This window comes from Erpetoichthys calabaricus, chromosome 6, assembly GCF_900747795.2.
Source record: "Erpetoichthys calabaricus chromosome 6, fErpCal1.3, whole genome shotgun sequence".
NCBI lineage: Eukaryota > Metazoa > Chordata > Cladistia > Polypteriformes > Polypteridae > Erpetoichthys > Erpetoichthys calabaricus.
Genome location: NC_041399.2, coordinates 30,580,116 through 30,594,225, shown reverse-complemented (window position 1 = coordinate 30,594,225; position 14,110 = coordinate 30,580,116). Strand labels below are relative to the sequence as shown.

Here is a 14,110-nt window from a genome sequence, read left to right as displayed (position 1 = left end):
TTTCCTAATACATTCATTAATTTTCCATCCTCAGCTAACTTACCCAACTTGTTTGTCATACTTTTATCTAAATTACTTTATGATACTGGTATTATAAACATGCACTTATCATTTGAGTCACTGATTCTTCACTACTCTACTAATAAGATTTTGCATGCACTCTGTACTTTCTAAATACAGTGTAAACACGTCTATCAGTACAAAAAAGTGCTTGATGTACATATACTAAAAAAAAATCAAAGATTCAGTAATTGAATTATGTCCTAAGTATGGAATGAAGGCAATTTGTGCAAGAAGAAATCACATTGTGTCGATGTGACACATTTTGTTACTCTCCGTAGTCAGGCAGCTTTCAGTGTTGTGTTTCACCCCTTTTTTCTTTCAGAAAACACACACAAAGAGTTCACACTATTTCCATTTTTTTCTTTTCAAAACATGTGATGGTGTACGCATACATTTTCTGATGCTACAGCTTGACACATCTTCAGTAGAGGACCTGGGATCCTTGGGAGTTCAACATCATCCTCCCTACTGATCAGACCTCTGCTTGTGTCCAGCTGGCAAAAAGATAATTACAGTGAGTCCAAGATTCTGTTCTTTTGAGCCACAGTCACTTGTGGCCCCCTCTGATGCATTGGTGACTCTTCCCTTTATCTGTCCTTCAATGTCCAATAGGGTGAGGGCTCTGGCTATTGATTGTTGTGAAGCCCCTGCATCCACCTTTAGCAGACAAGCACCTTGATGTCCATCCAGACTGCTTGTACTAAGTGATTAGCTCTTTGTATTTGGAGAGTTTTCTTTCAAAGGCTTCTTCAAGGTGGTCCTCTCAAGGCACTGTCAGCTACTACTAGGATGGTGTGTTTCGTAGAGTCTGCCCATAGCAAAAGATCTGGTCTGAAGGTAGGGATTGCATTTTAAACATCCACAGCTATTTTCCAATGTCAACCTGTGAGCAATATTCTGGTAGGTCTTCTTGTGCTGGGAGGCAGCTTATCTCGACTTTTAATGAAAGTGATCACAGTCATGGAAGAACAAGATTATTTGGTTGCTTCTAGATATTGCTGTGCTGTAGGACTACACATTATTTTTGAAAACTTGATCATGGTGCCAGTTGTAGTGACCATCTGCCAGGGTTTTTGGGCAGTTGCTGAGAATGTGCTTCAGGATTTCATGCTCTGATGGGACGTGAAAATTACACTTCTGAAAATATATTCATCTGACACTGAATTGACCAAACTAGTCACAGTCACGCTTTCACTCTAATTAAAGGTTAACGTGGACCTTATAAAAGCCAGTTATGCTATTCTACTGAACTCCTGTAAAACTAAAGAAACAATGCCTAGTTGCCATTTTTCAGGACCTACAGATCTCAACATGCAAAGATGCAAGTTATCCAGATTTACTATAGTAAGTTAAACAAAACTGAAATGAAAACACGATCTGATTGTAAGAAAAAAGTCTGAAAAATGCAGTGAATGTACTGAATCAGAAATGAGGAAGTTTTAGTCCATTAAATTATTGGTTAGGACTGCTATCACATGTTGCGTAACATATGATCATGTTTTGTTCTAATAACAACAATTACAATATTTATTTCTGTAGCACGTTTAATATAAAGAGTGTAGCTCAAAAATATTACAATTACAAAAATAAATAAAAACTATAAATAGAAAAATCCCTAAGAGAGGTGGCGGTAAATAAATGATATTTTAGTACAGGTAGTTTTTGAGTCTCGAATACATACAGAGCTCCGATTTTGATGTACTGTATGTGGGAGGTGAGGAAAACAAAAGCTCCATCATTCTTAAACCATGCAGAAAATATGAATATCAAGGATTTCCAAGGCATTCTACAAGCATAAAACATTTACTGACTAAATGTTCTTGAAGATTCACTTCCCTGTGAGCCTGCCCTGGATAAGTGGGTTAAGAAAATGGATGGATAGATGTTCGGTTCTGCAGGTGTCATCACAGAAGAATTTACTTAATCTTTTCTAGAACCGAAAGGGGCTACATTATATTTTAGGGTGAAGTTAGTGCAGAGTGCTGTCACAAGAAACAAGAAAGAGAAAACAAAGATAAAATTACTGATTAGTACACGAAAAATGAAAATTTGAACAAAAAGGACTGTATTTTGTGAAAACAGCCATACATACATCTTAGAACAAGTGTAAAGCTTAAAATATTTGATTATGCAGGGTGAGACGTGTTACAACATCCTGCTTAAATACATATTTATTCATTATATTTCCCTTTTTATTCAGTATTATTTTGTTGTGTTAAGCTGTCTTTCTAATGTATAGTGCTTCTATCACAATAAAATGTTAACTTAAAAATATCATAAAGCTGCATGACCACCTTTAATAATTTTCAAACAGTTTACAAAGATAAGAAAAACATCACCTAATTATATGATAAAATGTGACATTTATCAGAAAAAATAATATAGAATGTTATTCTAAGCATTGCACAATAAAACGAACTGAATAAAAAAAATGACATATTCTTGCTTATGTATGGTTTATAATACAGTTTCAACAAGACAAAGGAAAGTAGCTTGACTTTTAATCTTTGTGATCTTTGTTCATAGAAGGTCCCTCGTTAAAAATGATCCCAATGATACTGGCTGTACAGGGTGACAGTAGTTTTGAAAGAAAATGGAATCAGGAGAAAAGGAAATGTATCAGCTAGTCAAGGTCAACTTCCAGGAGGTCGAGAATCTAAAAAACAAGCTCAGTGTACAAAATCAAAGTTGTAATTTGAGAGCGTAGAAAGAAAACCAGGATATACATGTAGACCAGAGCATAAACCGAAAGACGTGGTCAAAAAGACACAAAAGAGTTCATAACCAGGGGTCAAATTGATGCACAGAAATAATGCTAGAGATTTTTTATAAGCTGAATCCATAAATTTGGATAAACCAGGAAGTTCATGACGCTGAAATTTTTTTACAGTCCCGGTAGTGATGTCTGGCATTGCACACTCCTGACCGTCTGGCCAAACCATAACACCCCATCATCGAAACAAGTGTTTCAAACTGGTGTTGTCAGGAAACATATTTTAATTATAATGATGTTAAATGTGACCACAGGATTCCTTGATCTCTGAACTTTCAGCTACTTCTTGAGGTCAAGGTATAAAATAAAAAACAAGCGGCAGTACAAATGTTCTGCATATCATATACAGTAGTTTCTCATATTCCCAGTATAAGCATAAAATGATTTTATATGCGTGTATACAGTATATGCAAGCTAAACTGGTAAGTGAGTATGCAAGTGTACCACAAAATCACCCATACATTTACACAAACAATTAAAGCATAAATCACGATGACATAATAATTATTAAATATACTTGTCACATACTACAGTAAGCTATTATCATTACATTATCTGATTAACATAACATTCATCTCATTGCCGTGCAAGTGATGTGCTGCCATAAATAAAGGACGTATATTAAGAAGGCTAATAGAATGTGAGGTTATATGGCGTCCTGATGCGTGGAGTACAAGTCCACGAAGGTTATACTTGAGCTTTAGAATGCACTGCACTGGTGTGGCCTCATCTGGAGAACTGTGGGCAGTTTTGGTCTCCAGTGCTACAAAAAGGACACAGCAGCGCTAAAAAATGTCCAGAGGAGAGCGACTAGGCTGATTCCAGGGCTACAGGGGATGAGTTAGGAGGAAAGATTAAAAGAGCTGAGCCTTTACAGTTTAAGCAGAAGAAGATTAAGAGGAGACATGACTGACATTTTTAAAATTATGAATGGAATTAGTAAAATAGATTGAGTCTGTTATTTTAAAATGATTTCATCAAGAACACTGGGACACAGTTGGAAACTTGTTAAGGGTAAATTTCACACAAACATTCAGAAGTTTTTCTTTATACAGAGAACCATAGACTGAGCTACCAAGTAGTGTGGTAGACAGTAGGACTTTAGAGACTTTCAAAACTCGACTTGATGTTTTTTTTAGAAAAATTAAGTGGATAGGACTGGCAAGTTTTGTTGGACCTGGCAAGCCTTATTAGGCAGAATGGCCTGTTCTCATCTAGATTGTTCTAACATTCTAATGTTTTAAATAAAGAATGAAGAAATTTGTCTGCTGCCACCCTGCAAAAAATGGAGCTCATTTGTGGAGATTGCACATGCAAAATATGAGGAGGTACAATTAACTGCCACTTTAAGAAACAAGTTTTAATATCTTTTTATATCATTATCTACCAGTCCCTATCTACACTTCCACTATTACAAGTATACCAAAATGTAATGAACTGGTCTATCATCTAAATATGTGGCCAATAGTGTTTTGGAACCTTTTTGCTCAAATGCAGTGTATTCAAAATTTTATGCAGATATCATTTATTATGAATTTCAGAAGACATCCTATAATACAATCATCACTTGTTGAGATTTGAAGGGACTTGATGTGAGGGCTCAATAATATCGTGCTTCTTCAGTTATGTGTGATGTGTAAAGAACTGACAACTGAGCATAAGGACAGTTTTATCATATTGGCTTTTGGTAAAGCCTTTTGAATTATCTTCAATTTTAATGTAAGCAAATTCTATACAGTATACTAGACACAAACAATGCAGAATGTAGGAGATACATTTGCCACTTTTTATAGCACGTGTTCCTTTTATTGTCACCAAAAATATTACTGCGGTGGAGGTGCCTATATAGAATTATATTTTCCATCTGAAATACGTTGCATTCAATATAAATGTATGTAAGCCTACATGTGAACTCCTTTTGCAATTTATGTATTTTCTTTTAATTGTTAGTTGCTGTCATAAGCTTTATGGTAAACTCTATTGTTATTTTTCATTTAGATATTACAGAGCTGCCTATGAGTAATTTATTTTTTATCCCCTTTGTCACACACTATGAAGATCTATTACTTATCCTACTGATTTCTACTTGTAGTTTAAAATTGTTCTGGATTGTGTGATGTGTTCCCTTATATGTATCTTATTGCATGTCAACTGTTTCAACACCTAACAGTTCATCCCAGTTTATTCCCATAAGGCTTTGTCACATCTGTTCGAAATTTACCTTTTCAAAATTAAATTTGATAGTTTTATTCTTTTTCCCTGATCTGCTCTGCCAAAACATTCTGAAACTCGTTATGATCACTAGATCCTAATAGTTCAATAATCCTTGGGTTCTGAATTCTGACTTGATTATTAAAGCATATCAAGTCAAGACAGGCTTCCCCTCTTGCTGCTGCTTTGATATACGGAGTTAAAAACAACCAGCAATTACTTTTGTAAATTCCCCCCTGTTCTAATCCACTGTCTGTTTGGTGTTCACAGTTTATATTTGATCTATTACAGTGACCCTTTTCTTACCTTTTTTGATAATATTATCCTGCTTTCTTAATCATCTCTCTGCATGGCAAGGTCTTTAATGCACGCTTTGAGTCCTGTCTCTGGGTCTTTGGATTTCTGATTTATACAAGATATTCACACTGAGGTGGGGCTCATTTGTTGTAAGAAGCTTTACATATGAACACAGCCAAAACTTTGTGCTTTTCTTTTCAGCCATCTTTTATGGAACAACCCAATTCATTTATATTATATACTTAGATACAAAGAGGATTGTGTATTTCTAAAATGTCATATTATTTTTGAGATATACATAAATACAGTTTATTTTATTATATTATTTATAGTATTAAATTATGAAAATATTATACTCTAGGTTTTTCTCAGCTTGTTGCTAATTTCAGCATTGTTGCTTTTTATTATGAGGTTTTTGTACTTTTGTGAATATTGTTAAACATTATGAATGAGGACAGTTTTATCATATAATTTTGTTAAATAAGCTATCACCTGTCCTACAGATACACCTATCCAGTATATTAAAGGTCATCTAGCTTAAATGAAACATGTGCAAGTGGTATAGGCTTTTGAATTTAAGGTGCTGAAGAAGTTGAAATGAGCGTCCATGAACCCAGACATCTAGGAGAATTGTCACTGCCATGACTTCATCACGATTTTAGGAAGGAAAAAGTTAGCTTCTTTTGTATTAAGAATTTAATGAGTTATGTAATTGCTGTCTCTTACTACGTGTCTATAAAATTTTAACTTACTACCCTTTTCCCCCGAGTAGAATCTCCGTTACAATGGTTTCAGCCTCCAGATAGATAGATAGATAGATAGATACTTTATTAATCCCAAGGGGAAATTCACATACTCCAGCAGCAGCATACTGATAAAAAACAATATTAAATTAAAGTGTGATAAAAATGCAGGTATAACAGACAATAACTTTGTATAATGTTAATGTTTACCCCCCCGAGTGGAATTGAAGCATCGCATAGTGTGGAGGAGGAACAATCTCCTCAGTCTGTTAGTGGAGCAGGACGGTGACAGCAATCTGTCGCTGAAGCTGCTCCTCTGTCTGGAGATGGTACTTTTAAGCTTGTTACAAGCTTGTTACTCTACTTTTCCTTCATGAAACATAACCCTAACCCTGCTTTTTTAATTTCAAATGTTCTTTCCATACAGTACACAGATTTAATTGTGAGCAACCAAAAAATGTGATGAAAATATCTGGTGTGGGAGATGTGACTGGGAAAAAAAGCAGTTATCTAAACTACACAAGTATTATTATCAAAAGCAAAATCTAGAGGGCTAAACTGTTAGTAAAATCAAAACAAGAAATGCCATGGGTCAGAACCAAAATTATGAGAATATCACCAGAACAAAAAAAAAAAACAAAACTATGAACTGAATTGCTGCGGTGGGTTGGCACCCTGCCCGGGATTGGTTCCTGCCTTGTGCCCTATGTTGGCTGGGACTGGCTCCAGCAGACCCCTGTGACCCTGTGTTCGGATTCAGCGGGTTGGGAAATGGATGGATGGATGAACTGAATTGTGAAAGTTATGAGTCCTTAACCAGAATAACTAGCACAATGAGCTCCTGTTTATGGTTTAAATCCGAAATCTTGGGCAAAGAGCTGAAGTTTTCTACTGGGTTTCATAGTGGAGCCTTCGTGATGTGATTGTAGTGCTTCTTCAGAGGCATTCTGTAGCAACAGGCCACTGTGTTTTGGCAATTTACCAACAAGTAAGTAGCCAAATGGCGGTGTGACATACTTAAAATACCAGTATCTTCCTCACACTAAAGAATTCATCCAAAACACACATATGGTCATGTTCATGAAAATAAAACTAAGAATATTCATAACAAATAAACAGAAAAAAAAATCTTAAAAAAAAAAAAATTTTCCACAGAGATGTCTGAGTTTACTGATCCTTAACACCTGAATATGCATTCTGCTTGCTGTTTAGATGTTTTAGAGCTTTTTGGCTTTTCTCTACTTGACTAATTATTGCAATCAAAATACCTCTCACAAGCATCTTTGCCTGATAATAACACATTATGTTTTGTTCAAATACTTAATACATAATATTTTTTTCTCACCATTTTAACAACAGTACAGACCCTGCCATTTTCTTCGGCATCACCATTTGTTTAACGTTTCTGAGAGGGTTTGACAATCATTTGATTGTGTGATATCACAATATTGCCAGTTAAAACTATGACAGTGTAGGAACATCGTTGTCCAAGTTTCTGGATGTAATCCTTACCAGTGAGTCTATCGCTTGATTTTATTGCTCTTTGATCTCTGTTTTTTTTTTGACTCCTAGCTAAAGTTCTTTTGACTTTGATTTTTGGCTCTTTTTTGATTGTAATTTATGATCATTTTGACTTTTGGGTTATGATCTTGTTAGTATTTTTTAAAAATTCCTTTTGATGGAGTGGTGTCTCTGAGGCTAGGTATCAGCGTCAGCAATTGGAAATGGTTTGAATCCCATAAATGCCAGAAGTGACTCTACTTCATAGGGCCCTTGAGCACGGCCCTTAACTTGCAATTGCTCCGTCCTGGGTATGACCTTAATCTGCATCCAGTCCTGTAAGCATGTCCCCCAACTTGCAGGGAAAACTCTGGGGTTGGTGGCAGGACTGGCACTCCAGCTGTCGTAAAAACCCTCACACTGTTTATTGTGGTGCTGAGGTGTCACCTGCTGCACTCGGGTCCTAATCTGGGTGGTTTGTTGTGTGGAGGGTGTAATACTCCCAACCAATCTCTTTGCCAGACCCCTTTTTCTTTTTTCATCTGCCATTTTTCTACAAAGGCACAAAAGCACTGCTATGAATTAAACTAACCTAAATTAGCCAGAAAATAATTCCATAATTCTAAGTGTTGTCACCCAAGTGACACTATACACTTCATTGTAAGTCTGATAACATGGTACCTCATTTCCACGTGCACAGCAATTGTCCCTGTGCATACTGAACAAAGATTGCAAAAATCTTGGAAAGGAAATAAATGTGGAGAAAGTGTACGATAAACTGTCAAGGGAAAGCAAGAAGAGTCAGCAACAAACCTACCAGTGTGTGAGCAAAATCCTGAAGTTTTTACTTTATCTATTCATCTGTCAGCGATATAATTTTGTATCTCTTTAAGTCTTTCAACAACCATTCCACTTAGAACAAGGTGTTTGTGTGGTAGTTTCAACTGTTTGATCATTCACTTGAACACCAACTGGCACCTCTTGTTGAAAAGTACTTCCGAAGAACACAGGAAGATGCCTTAAGGTTGGGCATGTCATTGCTGATGTCACTAAGATATCTAGCAGTACTACTAATAAAGGAATGATTTAGGAGTCAGGAATTACTGTTAAATGAATAAAGCAAAAAGTAATAACAAAAGAAGATAAAAAAATGTTTTGACTTGCGGGAACAAACAATTTTGGGCATCTTATGAGACTGTGTGATGGTCTCCTTAAATTATTTTAGAAAGATTAGAGATATTAAGCTTAGAAATATTTTGGATGACTTTTTCAATGTTGAGATCCTGAACGGCTGGACCAGGCCACCTGTCTGCGGCAGATAGACAGTCATTTCCAGATGGTGAATACTGAACCGCGTGTCTGCCTGAGGAGTTGACAACCAGGATCCTGAGCTGTTTCGTTGTGTGGTGGGTGCAGCAACGTGCTGTACCAGTGCATGCTCCCCAACTTGAACCTGAACCTGAACCTTATTCAGATTTGCTCATTTGTTAAACCATTATACTTTCATACTGGCCTTTTATGTAAAGATAGATAGATAGATAGATAGATAGATAGATAGATAGATAGATAGATAGATAGATAGATAGATAGATAGATAGATAGATAGATAGATAGATAGATAGATAGATAGATAGATAGATAGATAGACAGATAGATAGATAGATAGATACTTTATTAATCCCAATGGGAAATTCACAAAAGTAAAGTAACCTTTCAATAAATTGTTTATGTGGTCTTCACCATTCTTTCAATCCAATTGTGTGAAGAACTTGCCTAACTGCATAATCACAAAGCAGATAATTAGCAACATACTGTATAATCAACGGGTGGCACGGTGGTGCAGTGGGTAGCGCTGCTGCCTCGCAGTAAGAAGACCCAGGTTCGCTTCCCGGGTTCTCCCCATGTCTGCATGGGTTTCCTCCAGGTGCTCCAGTTTCCTCCCACAGTCCAAAGACATGCCAGTTAGGTGCATTGGCAATTCTAAATTGTCCCTAGTTTGTGATTGGTGTGTGTGTGTGTGTGTGTGTGTATGCGTGCCTTGCGGTGGTCTGGCGCCCTGCCCGGGGTTTGTTTCCTGCCTTGCACCCTGTGTTGGCTGGGATTGGCTCCAGCAGACCCCTGTGACCCTGTAGTTAGGATATAGCAGGTTGGATAATGGATGGATATATAATCAACCTTTATTGCTAGCTGTAATACCATCCTTAGGAAGGCACTTCAAAAACAATGATGTTCAGCACAGCTGCGAGCAGCAGAGATACATCTGAAAACTGAAACTTTGTCCGGATTTCTCTGGCCCAGAGTAAGAGTAGCCCCTGGTTTGAAAGTGATTCTGAAAAGGACCCTGGAAATACTTTTTGGCTGAGGTTCAATATGGCCTTTGTGTCGTATGTTATGCAACTCGGAGTTGGATGTGAAGGTTTTGGCAAGAGCAAAAGCAATGGGAGGAAAACAGGCCAGAGGTGGTTAAAGAGGTAATAGGAGATTATGAGTGTGAGTATTTGTTACATTGTAGTGCATTGTGGGTAAATGCAGTAGGCACCCCACACTAATTATGCAGAGAGGCCTATGAGGAAGCAGGATCTTTCTTTCTCCTTTCTTCATTTGTGTATTGTGTTTGCTCATTGTGTTTGTTATAAAATCAGTCTTTTTTTGTACATATTTAATCCTAGTTTGGGGACAAGTCAAGACCACCCCCATTTGGCCATAAAGTAGAGCTATGCTATATTTCTGTATAATTGCAATCACTGACATGAATGTCATTTGCCTGCTAATACAAATATAAACTGATAAACAAAAACTTCATCAGTGATGCACCATGAGCTTAACATTCTATCATTTTCTTTACAGATCAGTGTGCCAAGTCCAGATGTATCCACAGATATCTCATCAAAGAAAATAGCCACTCTCAGTGATATCTGTGAATCAATGAAGCAGCAACTTTTGGTTTTAGTGGAATGGGCAAAATACATCCCAGCATTCTGTGAATTGCCCTTAGATGATCAGGTAATTATTACTTTTAAGGAATATCTTTTATATTATTATTTTATATTATTACACAGCAGGCAGCACTAACCTTTAGTATATCAAGGAGAACAACGGGTCTTAGAGGTCCACACAAAACACTCTGGAAATTTCTTTTTTCCCCCAATGCCAAATGACTTTTTAGCAAAACCATCAGATGTAAAAAAGTACAGTCGACCCTTGATATACGACCGGCCTGACATGCGAACAACTTGGTTTACGACCAAAATTTTTGTTTTGAATTACGACCAACATCTTGCATTACAACCCGAATGCAGTCACGTGTATCCGCTTGTGCGATTGTAAACAAACAGTCGAGAGCGTTTGTAAGCATCAGTCGGAGCCCAGATACATGTGTTTGTGGACGTAATTTCGGTCAGTGCAGTGATTTATATCATTTATTTCGATAATTGCTAAGGAAGGAAGAGAAGGTAACGAAGGTAAAGAAAGCGATCACAATTGAAACAAAGAAGGAAATTGTGTGGAAATATGAGAGTGGCGTTCGTGTGACCGATCTCACTAATATGTACAGCATGTCAAAATCCACTATCTCGACAATTTTACAAAGAAAAGATTTGTATAAGGAAACTCCTTCCGAACAATAACCACCTTCCATTTCATTCTCCTCCTCCTTCCTTCTTGCAAGCCAAAGATGTCAACTTAAATAGTGAGTACAGTATGAAATTGTTGTTTCTGGTAGGCTAGGCACTTTTTATAGCTTTTTGGTAAGTACATTAGAAAAAGTATTGGTGTTTTTGGTAAATTATGTACATTATACAACCCATCCATCCATCCATCCATTTTCCAACCCGCTGAATCCGAACACAGGGTCACGGGGGTCCGCTGGAGCCAATCCCAGCCAACACAGGGCACAAGGCAGGGAACCAATCCCGGGCAGGGTGCCAACCCACCGCAGGAACATTATACAACCCTTTTTTATTAAAAAAAGTTAAGTAAGTGTTGCTGTGGGAGGTTCGGAACACATTAAGGGCATTGCCATTATTTCTTATGGGAAAAATAGTCTTGACTTACAACAAACTTGAGTTACAACCAGCCCTCGCGAACAAATTGAGTTCGTAAGTCAAGGGTCGTAAAGACCGTGTTTAAAACATGATGAATATATTATAGTCTAATTGAAAACCTTGTTAAAGAAATACTCTGCCCAAAAAGGATACTTTTTTATATGTTACTTTCATGTTACTTACCCAATGTAAATTGTAGGGGTGGTGACAAAAAATAAAAAAGTAATAATAAATAAAAATGATTCTAATTGAATGTAATAGTAACCAGCACTGCACAATGGCAAATTACGTGAAGATCTGCCTCTCCCCCCGCATTTATTGGTCAAGAATTCTGTCTTCAGTTCAAAACCATAGTGCTATGAGAATGTGCCTTTCCTGTTTATGCTGTACACTAAGTCTAATAAACTTTTATCAAAAAAATGCATGTTCTGAGCACACAAATGGATAACGTACATATGGATTATGCAACTCAAGTTAGGTTAGAATGTTTTTTATTTTTTTCCATTGATGTTTCTCACATTATTTGCTGTTGAGTCCCATTCAAGTACAATATTTGTTATCATATTTACTCCATGAAAACATGTAATTGCATTTTTTTTCATCCACCACTATAAACTATATAGGATATGTGACATAAAAATATTTTTCGGAAGGAGCATCATATCACATTACATGACTTAAATTACATTATCTTGGTGAATTAGAAGCAGTTGCTGTGCACTCCTGCGATCACCAGTTTGTGTAGTCTGACATATCCAGCATCTCAGTCCAACCAGTCTGCAACTCTCCCTGACAACAGGTGTAGGCTCTGAGTATGTGAGAGCTGACAACCAATGAGAACTCAGATGGAAATACAAAGCCCATAATGCAGCTGTGAGGAGTAAGTAGTGTTGGTGTTTTGAACACGACAAATAGTAGAGAGACTCGCCTATCTGATGTCTTACAGTATGCTTTACAACAGAACAGAAAATAAGAAGGGTGAGATTGCAGATGAAATCATTGTATCTTTGCATGAGCAATAATAGATATGTTAGGGAGCATGTTACTGAGTTTCAGGAAAAGGGGCTAGCTCACTTTGGAAATGTGAAATTGTGCTGGAAAGTCATCATACCATTGTCTAATTTGACATACCCTGCAATTTGTAGTTACATAATCAGATATCCCAAGTTTCTAAATTCTCTGAATTTACTGTCTTAATCTTCTTTATTTATTTATCTGGTTTGTACAATGCTATATACTGTATACCCTGCCGTTCTATCTTAAACTCTGTGAAGTGCCTTGAGCATGGGAAAGGTGCTATATAAATAAAGTGTATTATTATTATTAAGCTTGACTAGAGGTTTTGTAATAATACCACCAGCTTTAGTTGTTATAAAAAATTAAATTGTTTTTACATTATGCAAATAAGTGAAATTTTAACCTATTGTCTCTACGTGCTCTTTGTTCTTGTCTATGTTAATGAAAGTGAGAAGACAAATATCTTGGTTTGCTGTATAAATATTACTAAATAAAAATATTTTCTTCTAAAACACTCACGATATGAATATGTTAAGTATGATGAATGAAATATTACTACATAAAAAACAGAAAGAAGTACAACAACAAAAACAAAGCGAATTAGATAGCCATAAAACTTGCTCAATATGAATATCAATGCTCCATTTCAGTGAAGGGACACTGTGCTGTAAAAATGGCACAATCCTTTGGATGAGACGTAAAACAGAGGTCCTTACTTTCTGTGGACACAAAAGATCCCTGGGCATCCTTCGTAAAGAGTAGGGTGTATCCTGAAGTTAAGACTAAATTGCCTCCATGGCCTGGTCATTCTGGCCAACTAATCATTCCCTGTCTCTGACTGGTTATCACTCTCACCATTTCACCACCTAACAGCTAATGTGTGGTGAGCGAACTGGCACAAAAATGGCTGTCATTGCATCATCCAGGTGGCTGCCACACATTAGTGGTGGTTGAAGTGGCTCCTCACTCACTGAAGCGCTTTGAGTAGCGAAAAAAGCTCTACAGTATATAAATGTAAAGAATTATTATGATTATTTGATTAAGAATTTAAGAACAACAACAGACCAAACAGACTACCATAACTGATCATTTCTTAATCTTTGATTTAAAGTAAACTGAATTTAATTTTATTGTCAGTCCAAATAGTTGTTAGGAATTTATCTTGGTGCTACACCCATAGGTTTACATCAATAATATAAAAAGATGTAGAACTGCACTCATGTCCCATATAATATAAGTGCTTAAAAGTAAACATAATTTAGGTCAGAAAGTGTCATTTGGAAGACTGGAGTGAATGACTGCAGTGATTGCAGCTGAATAACATGCCGAGTGGTTCTGGTTATGCAGTAATGTTTTCATGTTGGTTTCCATGATGGTAATAATTGAAAGAGATGGATACACAGGTGAGTCTTGTCTTTGGTTACTCAGCTCGGTTTCTGACCCGAAATTTATTGTACATACAG

The 14,110-nt window shown here is 36.7% G+C and overlaps 1 protein-coding gene across 2 annotated transcripts in view; it reads left to right on the top strand.

Moving 5' to 3' along the window:
- The window catches only part of hnf4g (hepatocyte nuclear factor 4, gamma), a 154,160-nt gene that overhangs the window by 114,805 nt on the left and 25,245 nt on the right, over positions 1 to 14,110 (top strand). For both annotated transcript variants that reach the window (XM_051929319.1, XM_028803448.2), the window contains exon 5: positions 10,435 to 10,590. In XM_051929319.1, the coding sequence (XP_051785279.1) occupies positions 10,435 to 10,590 (156 nt within the window). The remainder of the gene's footprint in view (positions 1 to 10,434; positions 10,591 to 14,110) is intronic.